Source organism: Gymnoscopelus braueri (assembly GCF_963280865.1).
Source record: "Gymnoscopelus braueri genome assembly, chromosome: 10".
NCBI lineage: Eukaryota > Metazoa > Chordata > Actinopteri > Myctophiformes > Myctophidae > Gymnoscopelus > Gymnoscopelus braueri.
In genome coordinates this window covers 11,478,119-11,490,411 of record NC_137611.1, presented here as the reverse complement: position 1 = coordinate 11,490,411, position 12,293 = coordinate 11,478,119, and the positions used below count along the sequence as shown (strand labels likewise).

The following is a 12,293-nucleotide window of genomic DNA, read 5'->3' as shown; positions in this document are numbered from 1 at the left end:
GTATATACATGAGCCACGGTACCTTGGTGGTGTCACCCAGGTGCTGTGTGAGGATGTGACACACTCCCCTGCCCTCCCTCATCCTCTGTCTCAGGTGGGACAGCTCTCGAGCCTGGGCCTGGATCAGCGTGTTGTACTTCCTGTGAGGAAGGGAGGAAGAGGACATCTATTATAGAAGGGGACATATGAGGTCCCGAAGACGCATTTCACACAGCACAACAGTGATGATTTCGTCGACTAAAACTATGACGAAAAATGTCTGTTGACTTTTGTTGTATTATTGCATTGTTGCCCACACAATTGAGGAAGCTTGACATAATAATTTCACTGACTATAGACCCAGTATCGTAGATTCTTTGAACAACAGTACATTGTTCTTTTCCCACTCTACTGACTATTTACACTGCTCTTTGTTGACAAGGGTGCATGCCATTTACTCTTATTTCACGCTTGTAAGTCGCACTGGGTAAGAGAGAGTTGTCTGCTTAATTGTAATTTGTAACTCCACTCACCCTGGCCAGGTGGCACATTTCCCTTCCTCCGCCAGGCCTTTGCCCTGTAGCTTCAGCTGGGCCTCCAGTGATGTCACCCGTGACACCAGCTCCCGGAGCTCTCGGTTAGATTTGGGCTCCGTGCGAGTGGCCAGGCTGTCAGACATCCAGCCCTCATCCTCCTCCACGCCGCTGGGCGCCGGAGACGCCGGCTCAAAGGCCCAGTTCACCTGGAAGACCAACCAAGACACAACGATACTGATACTGTCACTTTTTATGCTCATGAACTAAAATGTCTATACAGTAATATTACAGAATATAATATAATAATAATAGCCTATAAGTTTTGGGCAGGCTAATTTAAAAATGTAGCTAGCTAAGCTACTAGTTCATTTTCAAAATAAGTAGCTAGCTACCAGTAGTGAAAAAAGTACTCAAATTTTTTAGTTAAGTAAAAGTATAAATACTGCAATGTAGAAATACTCTGTTACAAGTAAAAGTCAGGAATTCAAAATGTACTTGAGTATAGGTACAAAAGTATTGGTGTCAAAATGTAATCAATTAATAGATTAAAGGGATAGTTCACCCCCAAAATGACTTTTTTTTCCTATCGATTAGTCACCCCATGGAGACTGGAATTCATGGACATTTTTTTGTTTTTGTCGCATTACTAAGTCAATAATCTGATGACCGGCAGCGGTTCCGGTAGGAGACACAATGAGTCTCCTTTGTATCTCCTACCGGAACCGTTGCTTACCGGTTCGCTGGTCATCAAATTATTGGCTTAGGAACAAACAAAAAAATATCCATGAATTCAAGTCTCCATAGGGTGACTAATTGATATAAAAAAATATTTTGTTTTGGGTGAACTATCCCTTTAACTGATGAGTCCCCTGTGTGCTATACCTTGCGCGGGGTTCGCTCCAGACTGGAGGCGTAGTCGCTGGTGGCAGAGAGGGATCGGATGCGCAGCTGCAGTCCGCGGATCACCTTGTGACAGCGGCTGAGCTGGGAGCGCAGGTCACGCACCACGTTCTGGAGAGAGGCCGCTCCTTCTTCCTGCTCCTCCTCCTCCTCCTCCTCCAACTCCTCGTCCTCCTCTTCTTCCTCCTCCTCCTCCAGATCATAAGAGCCCTCCACCTGACTCTGGTCTTCCTGGTACCAGCCTCCACCTCCCCCTCCCCCGCCCTCGTAGTCCTGGGGATTGGACAGCGACGTGCACATCTCCAGGTCGTCGAACTCTAAAGAACGGAGGAAAGGATCAAAAAGGATATTGATGACGTGATTCATATTCAGTGGTGGGAAAAGTACTACAAATTTTTACTTAAGTAAAAGTATCAATACTGCAATGTAGAAATACTCTGTTACAAGTAAAAGTCCGGAATTCAAAGATCACTTGAGTAAAAGTACAAAAGTATTGGTATCCAAAACGTAATTGAAGTACCAAAAGTAAAAGTACAAAAATGTGTTTTACTATGTATTTTTGACAAGACGTGCTATTTTCAACGGCCTATAACAAGCGAACGGGGGGTCGTAATGACATTTCTTTCTTTTTTGCGGAAGCACAGTGAAACCCTGTGATCAGCAACGATCAGGGGATCGATCATACTGGAGATAAATATTCTGTGGCTACTTGAAAAGGTAAGAAGAAAAATCACTGCCAGTGGATGATTTATTTATGTATTTATTCTGGCAGTGAATGAGTTAACAGGTCCACTTTTGCACTCGTTTTGTTTTTGTGTTTTACAGTGCGCTGGTCAGTCAGTCACCTGGGCTGCTGGCGTCTTCTCTCTCCGCCTCGTTCTCACTGCGTCCACACGTCTCATAGCCCAGATCCTGCAGGTCCACCTGCACCTGCTTGTTAGCCTGCTGCACCGCTGTCTCACCTGGAGAGAGAGAGACAGAGAGAGAGAGAGAGAGAGAGAGAGAGAGAGAGAGAGAGAGAGAGAGAGAGAGAGAGAGAGAGAGAGAGAGATTTTTATTATTTTCTATTTGCGGTGCAGGTACAGTGTGTGTGTGTGGCTAAACAATTAGCAAGGTACTGCTCAATGTCAGCTATTATAGGAAGCCGCTCAATTTGGAGGAGGCGTTGTTTCCTTTACCCATGATTGTTGTCCGCTGTGTTCGACAAGTATGCCATCTTTTGTTTGGTATGCAACAATGCTCTGCTTTACATGCACTTTGTAACTGGCTGTTTTCCCTTTATCTGACTGCACTGGCAGTGTTTATGTCCTTTGTACATCCTGTACTTCTTATTATGTGGACATAAATAAATATTTCAAATGTGTGTGTGCGTGTGTGCGTGTGTGTGTGCGTGTGTGTGTGTGCGCTCGTGCGCGTCAGTGTGTTCACAAGCTAGTACACAGTAAAATCTGCAGTAATCATTTATCTATTTGTAACTCACAGAAATAAAGACAAAATTGATCAATAAACACTGGGGATTTCACTAATAGACAGTTTGTTGTCATGCTCGACATTTCCTGTGTGTGTGCATTGCTTTTTATTTTTGCTTTTTTACACTCCCAAATTTGGTCGTTATGCCAATTGATAACTCCCCAGTCTCCACACACATTTCTGTGTTGTGTTCCTGCGTGACTCACTGAGCAGGTCTCTGTAGTCGTTGAGCTGTTCGGCCTGAGCGTGCACGGTGGCTTCTGACACCATCAGCCTCTCCTGCAGCTCCCTGTTCTCCTGCCGGCACAGCGCCAGGTCGGTGCGCAGCCCGCACGCCTGCTCACGCAGACCCTCCTCCACGTGCTGCCAGAAGCCCCCCGTCGCCTCCGCAGGGTCCTCCCCTTCCTGTGACAACAGAGTTGATTTAGCAACGAGGACAGGCACCCCACTCGTGCACCAAATACAAATGTAATCAATTACAATAAACATGCAGAGCAAGAGAGAGACAGTAAGTACACTAAACTGTATGTATGCTACTCTGGCATTAGGTTATTATTATGTGACGCTGCTGCTTTTAAAGGCATGAAACAACAATAACATAACTTTAGGTGACAAAACATGAAGCCACAAATTCACTGTGTTAGATTATCTACTGTAGGCTATCTGAAGCAGTTTTAAGTTTCTGCAAGTTTATACCATACTGAAATAAATGGAATCAAATACTCATAAATCCAATTACAGAATGCTATAGGGAAGCCACGATGTGCACACCGATGTAAACAAAGGCTGTCTGGGGGGAGGGGGAGGGTCTCGTCTATCCACCAGAACAAAATAGTTTTACAGCGATCGTTCATTTTGTTGTTATCGGCAGTTGAATATGGCTAGTTTTCAACCCTTGTTGTTAACCCTCTAGCATAATCACTGAAAACATGATTTTTTAAAAAGGACGCATATATACGTCCTTGGCAGGCAATGCGTTAACACATTAACTGCCAAAGACGTTTATAAACGTCTTTGGGGATTCAGCTATTGCCTGCCAAAGACGTTTAAAAACGTCCTGAAAAAAAAAATGTCTCTAATTATTTACTATTGACACCTTTTCGATATTCCAAACGAATAAGGAGATAACAATTTCCAAAGATTTGCTGCTCCATCCACTTCAATGTTAAAATTGAAACGGACAAACAATTCACAATGTTTTTTGGTTTGAAACTACTGGTTTTGAGCTATTTTCAAACATCAAACAACACATGACAACAAGGTCATAATGACCTCGTTGACATTTGTGAAACCACACCTGAATCTCATCTGTGATTAGAAACCATCTGGGGATCAATCATACTGGAGAAAAATATTCTGTGGCTATGCGAAAAGGTACCAAAATCGTTCAAAACCCTGGCAGAGGCTACAGACTGTTCTGAAAAAACTCTGGCAGTCAATGTAAATGTGGTTTCATTTGAAAAGTCTCATGAAGGATCGAGAAAAGATTGACGGGCAAATTGACGGGGGAAAAAATAAATAATTGATTCAATAAATGGGTACTATGGGTATGTATGATATACAATGTAAACCAAACTGTAAATTGATATTGGTATGGTCCTTGAAATGGAGCTGTAAATGCTGTCACCTTGTCGCTGTGCTGGGGCTGGCGGTGGGACAGTAATGTCCCCAGATCTAGGGAGTGGGGTCGAGTGCATTGCCTCTTGCCCCGCCCCTCTCTCAGCTTCACACATGGTGGGCCACGCTTGCCCACCGCCGCCGGTGGGGTTCCCTCCTCTTCCTCTTCCGCATAATCTTCCTCATCTTCTTCTACTTCTATTTCCTCTATCTCCTCCGCCTCCTCCTCTTGTTGTTGTAGTCCCAGACCCCCCGGACCCCCCGGTCTACCTAGGCTCTCTCGCAGGGCCTGGTTCTCCCGCTGCAGGCTCAGCAACTCGCTCCTTTACGCAGAAGAGAGACAAAAGAAAGCAACATTAGCATCAACAAAAGCTTTTAGATCAGTGATTCTCAACCTTTTTTTTTTTTCATTTCAAGGACCCCCAGTTTCTTATGCATTAGGCCTCAGGGCTGACTCAGGGAAGTAAGGATCCTTATGCAACAGAGGTATTGAGAGTGGCACATTTTTCAGGGCTGTATGTTGTCTATTGCAGTGGTTCTCAAACTTTTTCATGTCAAGGACCCCCAACATGATATGTATTTGGCCGCGGCCCCCCCATCTCAAAATATTTTGTTCCAGAGACCCCCAGAAGCAAAGATTTGAGTTTTTTTATATATTCAAAGATTTGCACAAATGTTCACGATTTTTCAAAAAATAGCAGATCTACAAGCTCATAGCGCTTGTATATCTCGCTCATAGAGCTTGTATATCTGCTATTTTTGAATAGCCAAAGTATAAAATATGGATAAAGGGGTTAAAATAATTGATGCTTTATTAACTAATTTTGCTGGGGACCCCCGGGCCCCACTTTGAGAACCAATGGTCTATTGCACCTATAAACGTCCAGAGAGTATAGCCGTACCTCATCTGAGCCAGGGAGCTGTATCCATCTCTCTCCAGTTGGGACCTCATCTCTTCAAGCTCCTCCCTCTTAAGGGTCCTCTCTGCCTCCTCGAGCTGCAGCGCGTCCAACTGCGTCCCCGCGTCCTCCTGGGACCGTGCTGCCGTCCCCCGTCCTCCAGAGAAACCCATGTGTCCGTGGGTCGTCTCAGGGGACTGCACACAAAGAGACGTTCATGACACGATCATAAGATTTTTATTAAAACGTTTTGGCTCATTTAGATGTGATGACAGTGAAGGAAGGAAGGGAGAGAGAGAGAGAGAGAGAGAGGTTTCAAACTCAAAAACGTTGCACTTTTGTGACATGACACTTTATTATTATTATTATTAGTTTTTATTATTATAAACACAGGGTTAGACAGAGCCTGTGTTTTTGTGTTTGTAGAAAGTGAAATAGAAGTGACATTTGAGATAAGAAACTGTCCACTTGAACCCAGTACACAGTAAACATTTTCCATTTGTGTCTTTGAGATGGTAAAAACGTAACCAAACCAATCTCTGAGTTAAATGAACTGTACGGTGACATGACAAAGGAGGATGTTTACCTGAACGGACACCAGACTCCGAGCTGTCACTTTGACGCCATCGTCCTCGATGCTGTCGGTGAACTCGTCACTGCTGCCCTCTTCATCGTCTCCCTCCTCATCCTCCTCGACGTCTTCCTCCGTGCTGAGCTCTGAAGAAACAACGACAGCGCCCAGAGTCAGGACAAAACAGCCTCTCTCTTTGGCTTTGTTTTATTTTACTCCCCCAACACCATACTGTTCTTTGTACGACGTGCTTCACTGTCTGTCTTCCACTTGCTTTCTCCTCTCAACTCTTCCCTATGCTTTCCCTCTGCCTCATCCCTTTCCTATTGGTCGACTGAATCACCTCTTCTGAAGTCATGGGACGAACAGAAAGGAAATGTTATGTCACGAGCTGCCAGCCAGCCAAAAACACAGCCCTGTATGAGTGAGTGTGAGTGTAAGTTTGTGTGCGTGTGTGTGTGTGTGTGTGTGTGTGTGTGTGTGTATTCTGAGATTCCATTCCACTACACATACAAGTCCATTTACACTTTCAGAGTTAAATAAACAATCTGGATTTTACTGTGCATAAAGCACAAGGCAGGAGGAGCCGAATGCTTGCGGCTGAGACAAGTGTAATGTCTAAACGCACGCACGCACACACACACACACACACACACACACACACACACACACGACAACATCTGTTTGGAAATTATGAGTATCCAGCAGCTGTTACCTAACACACTCGTTGCGAGAATTATAACTGTTAACGTGAAAAGTTATAAACAGACAATTACAGTATGCTGTGTGTGCGCGCGCACACACACACACACACACACACACACACACACACACACACGCACACACACACACTGGACCAGCCAGGAAGCACAGGCTCAGTGCAATTTGACTGGCAGGTTATGAAGGGGCAAATATTTTCCACAATGGGACTGCAGATGTGGTGCGTGCACGCACACGCACACTTATATGGGCATACTGCATTGTTAGCAATTACATTACTGGGACTTCAGAATGCTATAGATTTGTAATCATGAAAAGGCCACACATCACAATTACAGCTTTATATGCTTTCTACTTAGAATAATGTTTTAATGTACCCAAAAGATATACGTCTGCAGTGACATGATAGGAAAGTTCAACAGAGGAACTAGTAGAGACTAGTATGGCTAGAACAATGTGGTATTATTGCTGGAACTCATTTACCACTTAAGCCCTATATCCACAAGTTTCCAGTGTCACATGGGGCATTGAGGGAATTATGGGCATGACTTCCTGTTGTCAGTCATTCTGGACAGACTGACGACAGGAAGTGATGCCCATAATTCCCTAGGAAACTTGTGGATACAGTACTAGCAAAAATAGCCGTTATACTAGCTCACAACACATTGCATCATGACGTGCTGTGAACTTGTAGATCGGCTATTTGAGGTATTTTTCTTTTTACCATTTCTGACATTCTAATGACATGCCCAAAATGGAGACGCCAGGTTGAAAGTGAATAAGTGTAATATAAACACACTGGATATGGGGTCTTGTTTACATACCATAGCACCCTAGTGTGGTTATATTTAGAAGGGGCCTGTATGTTGCTGTACAGTATGTCTTGTATAATATATTGGGTAGTAGACTATCATGCATTTGATGAGACGCATTGAGCTTGTAGATCAGCTATTTTCAAAAGATTTTTTTACACATTTTGAACTTGTGAAATGGGACATTATGCCCAATGAGCACTTTTACTTCAAGTACATTTTGATACCAATACTTTTGTACTTTTACTGTATATTTTGAATTCCGGACTTTTACTTGTAACAGAGTATTTCTACATTGCAGTATTGATACTTTTACTTAAAGGTAGGTTAAGTGATTTGCAATTATTCAAATAATTGCAAAATGGGTCTATGTTCTGATAGTGCTCGTTACTATAGAGTGTCCTGTCCATATAAGGAGTCTCCATGTCTCTCCAGCTCTTTATAAAACAGAAAATGCATTTTCGTTTCAGTTTCATTTCCAATTTTATCCAATCAGGATAGAGAACTCAATCAGGATATAGATTAAACAAGTGAAATTGGAAGTGATGACACTAAGAAATGAGCAGGCAAAATTGGAACTGGAAGACTATAAAAATGAAGCTTAAAAATGGGTACTTTCTCCTGATTGGCTGAGATTTTGACACCTACCAGAAAATGTATTTTCTGTTTATTAAAGAGCTGGAGAGACGGGGAAACTCCTGTTACTGAACAAACACTCTATAGCAATGATTACTATCAGAATATAGTGATTTAACCTTTTAACAAAATACTTTTAGTTTTAACCCAAAAATATCACTTACCCTACCTTTAAGTAAAACATGTGCGTACTTTTTCCACCACTGGTTGTGCTTTTGTTTTTACAAACCTTTCGCACCGATGAATAGTCCACATTAGGAGGCGGAGCTGTGTTTTGACATGGTTCAGGGCTCTATTTGCATTTGTGAATTCATAACCAACACATAACGTCAACGTAGCCATGCAAACAGTAGGAAAACACCATGCTAGAATCTCATGCATGACGTAGAAAGGACATGAGGGAAACACTTGTTTGGATGTGTAACGACTGCATATTATACAAGTCTGGAGATAGGTGGTGGAACCTGACTCCATCATGGAGAAGGTGACTATGGAGACTAAGGCTTAATTGGTACTCCACTGCATGATGTCGTTGCTTGCCGAAAGGAACAGATTTTCAAGCCAACTTGCAGGAAGGGAGTACTTTCTGGTCCCTGGGTGAGGGGAAATATGCTTTTACAGCTTCAGCCAGCAGCTGTTAGGGGTTAAGTGTCTTACACTTCGACACTTAAGACCGACTGGGTGACCCAAGGGGTCAAACCGGTGATCTTCTCCAATTCCCAGACGGCCTCTCTACCCACTCAGCTACAGCCACCCACCCCGCCCTCCCCCTCCCCCCGTAGCTTGAAAATCGCTTCTTGTCGGCCATGCTACTCCGTCGTACTACGGAGCATAAAATAGGCTCAACATTTAGTTAACCCATTAAGTCCAGGAACACATCTGTGACATTTTTTAATAGCCAAAGAAATCTAAAAATGACACGGATGCGTTCCCGGTCTAAATGGGTTAAGCTGAATAATCAGCAGATTATGTACTAATACCAATACCATATTTCATGAAATTTTAAGTGGTGGTGGTGGTTATGAAAGGTGGGCTTTTGGGGACAAGGTGGGAGGGAAGGAGACTTGTGACGGGGCTGGGGGGACAAGATGGCTGTTCCTACTCTGAAGGCTAAGGCTTGGTTTATACTTTGTCGTACGTGGTGTGTCGCACGCTGAAACTAGCACATCTTATACAACTGTATAAGCTTGTAAATTAAGATCTATTTTCAGCGTGTGAAACCAGCGCACAACTATATAAAGTATATAAATCAGGCTTAAGGATGTTTTAAAACACATTTCTGTTTGGTCTTTGGGAAGAAGAGAAGAGGGCGGGGCAGTACAATAAGGAACAACTGGGGTGATCAACGGTTAGGGATATTATCATCCCACTAATCAATGAGAAAGAGAAATCCATAACAAAAGTGCTTTTGACAAAAAAAGCCAGCACGTTTTTATTTCTGTTGCATTTATAATACAAAAAAAAAGAATGTTTCAAAGAGGCGACCATCTTCAAGGCTAGAGGAGAAATCAGGGCACAAATAAAAAATAAAATGTCTGTTCTGTAAACTTACCTAATAGTTATTTGGGAACAAGCTATTTCTATCATTCACATGTAGCAGGGCTCCTAATGCAAAGCATCTAAACCATTACCATTTGAACTTACCACGATACAAAGCTGAACTAGATTTCAACATGCCTCGGCACACTTAAGCTTAATTTCACACTCCGTCACACGACGGTGTCACTAGGCCGTCAAGAACTCAACTTCTTGACGGTGAGAGACACCGTCGTACAACAGAGTATATCGTCTCTGTCCCCTGGAAACCTCATTATGTCCAAAACTGTTACTTTTCAGGATCCAAAATGTTTGTTTTTGCAAAAGTAGCAGATTGACAAGCTCAAACTGAGCTTGCAGATCTGCTACTTTTGATAGTTTTGTGTGACGCTGTAGTATGATCAAGTAGGGCAGTGGTTTTCAACCTTTTTCATGCCAAGGACCCCTAAATTGATATACATTTGGCCGCGGACCCCCATCTGACAATGTTTTGTGCCAGAGACCCCCAGAAGAGAAGATTTGTGTTAAAAAACACTTTCAAGATTTTTCGTGCCACGCTGCGAGCTTGTATATCTGCTATTTTTGAATAGCCAACGTATACAATATGGACGAAGGGGTGAAAATGTATTAACACCTTTTGCTGGGGACCCCCTGGAACCTCCTCAAGGACCAAATGGTGGTCCCCGGACCACTGGTTGAGAACCACTGAAGTAGGGTGTTAATTCACAAAAAAACAGATAAAGTAAAAATATGGAGATAAAAGGTTTTCAGCCAGACAGTGACGATATTAGGCTTTACACCAGCACACACTAAAGCTGCCCTACTCTACCATGATGTTACAGTACTTATTTAAATCGCATATTGCACCGTATCTCATATGGTTCACTCCATTGTCCATGCATTGTCTTTCAGACCAAACCAGTAAGTAGTGCAAAGCAGGAAAAAGGCTTAGGTTATATAATAACTATATATGGATAAAAAAGCGCAAATTGTATTGATTAGCAGCATTCTAATTGGCCATCTTTTTTTCTCTCAACTTTTCATGGGCCAGGGTTATGTGTGTACACAAAGATGGTATTAAAAATAAAAAGATGAAAGGTGAGACATTTCACTATAAGGCAATGAGCTTGAGGTCATCCACACCACAAAAATGTCACTGTGACACCAAGGCAGAAGAGTGACACAAATGGCGGGAACACGATACATAATAATAAATTAAAAAATGGCAATACAGAACAGTCGCACTGCAAAGCAATACGCAGGCAGTCACAATATAAAAAAACACGTCCACAAAACACTCCACTGAAGAATATATTAATAAATTAATATCTGGCTAGCACGTTGCCACATCATACAGCAGTATACTTGTGAACAGGCATCATGCTCCACTTGTGAGCAGTGCTATTAGTGCCGTCTGGACAAAGTTGCCTAAAATGCTGAATGTCAGTCCTATTTCAATAACATTTTGTTTTGCTTTTCTTTTCTTATCTCAAAGCTCAATAAAAAGCTCATCTGATCAGTAATAAGTCTCTGGAGAGAGAGACCAAGTCAACAATGTTACACACACACAGTAAAACCCTCAGTGTTATTTTAGACATTTGTACACTCTCAGAGTTAGACGTGACTATGGGGCATAAGGAGCAAACGGATAAATTAACACTGATTGTTTTAATGTACTGGTGTATGAAAGCAAACGAAACTGGCATTCGGCATGGACAGACCCCTGTCCGCTCACATAAATAAAAAGTGCCAGTGGTACCGTCCTTAGACAGCAGGTTAGTTTACACAGCCCTGGAGCCCCCCGGACACCTGCCCTTCCCCACCTCCAAAATCATCGGGCCGCCTCTGTGCCGCCTTCTCCAGCGCCACGGCCATGTCACGGGTCCTGGCCAGGACCTCCTCGAGCTGGCCACGGAGCGCCTGAACGGAATCTAGTTCGGTGTGCAGGGCCTGGGTCTTCTCTGAGCCGCTGCGTTGTGGGGGTGGAGAACGAGGGGAGTAAGGTTGGGGTAAGGTTAGCACCAATTAAGTTTACTTTCAAATTCAAACTTTAGGAGATGGCTGGAAGCAAACCAAACTGGCAATAATGGATAATTATCATCTCAAGTTTCAGTGTTGTCATTTTTCTTTACATTGCACTTGTAATTGTTTTGTCCTTTGTACTTGTTTAGTTGTATTGTTTTAAATTGATACCTTACAGCTCACCAATTTTTAATAACCTGCTCAGGGACAACAGATGAACATTTGCTCTTAGCTAACTCTGGTATAACGATGTGAAAACTGAAATGTTGATTGATGTGCATTGTCTCTAGTACATAAACAAACAAACCACATAAATAAATGAAATAAATGAATAGGGTTAAGGTGTTGAAACTCTCCTATAAAGTCAAAGTGCAAACCGTAAACCTGATTTAATACAGACAATCTCGGAAGGAGTGGTTATCTGAAGAGCTCTGCGAGGCGTCACTTACCTGTCTCCTCTGGTGTGGATGTGGGTGAGGCTCTGGTACAGCCTCTTCTCTGCCCTCAGGGCGTCGTTCAGCTGGTGGTACTTGGATACGATCTGCTCCAGCACACACTGGGTTAAAGTGATGACAGAAACAAGGAGGACGGGTGA

General features: G+C 43.0%; 1 protein-coding gene across 3 annotated transcripts in view; it reads right to left on the bottom strand.

The window, feature by feature from the left end:
* LOC308092936 (myomegalin-like) overlaps nucleotides 1–12,293 on the bottom strand; it is a 71,197-nt gene that overhangs the window by 18,857 nt on the left and 40,047 nt on the right. For all 3 annotated transcript variants that reach the window (XM_080439092.1, XM_080439093.1, XM_080439094.1), the window contains exons 19-28: nucleotides 12,148–12,254; nucleotides 11,500–11,645; nucleotides 5,988–6,118; nucleotides 5,405–5,598; nucleotides 4,513–4,825; nucleotides 3,092–3,290; nucleotides 2,261–2,377; nucleotides 1,398–1,732; nucleotides 513–721; nucleotides 23–140 (exon numbers count right to left, since the gene is read on the bottom strand). In XM_080439092.1, the coding sequence (XP_080295218.1) occupies nucleotides 23–140; nucleotides 513–721; nucleotides 1,398–1,732; nucleotides 2,261–2,377; nucleotides 3,092–3,290; nucleotides 4,513–4,825; nucleotides 5,405–5,598; nucleotides 5,988–6,118; nucleotides 11,500–11,645; nucleotides 12,148–12,254 (1,869 nt within the window). The remainder of the gene's footprint in view (nucleotides 1–22; nucleotides 141–512; nucleotides 722–1,397; nucleotides 1,733–2,260; nucleotides 2,378–3,091; nucleotides 3,291–4,512; nucleotides 4,826–5,404; nucleotides 5,599–5,987; nucleotides 6,119–11,499; nucleotides 11,646–12,147; nucleotides 12,255–12,293) is intronic.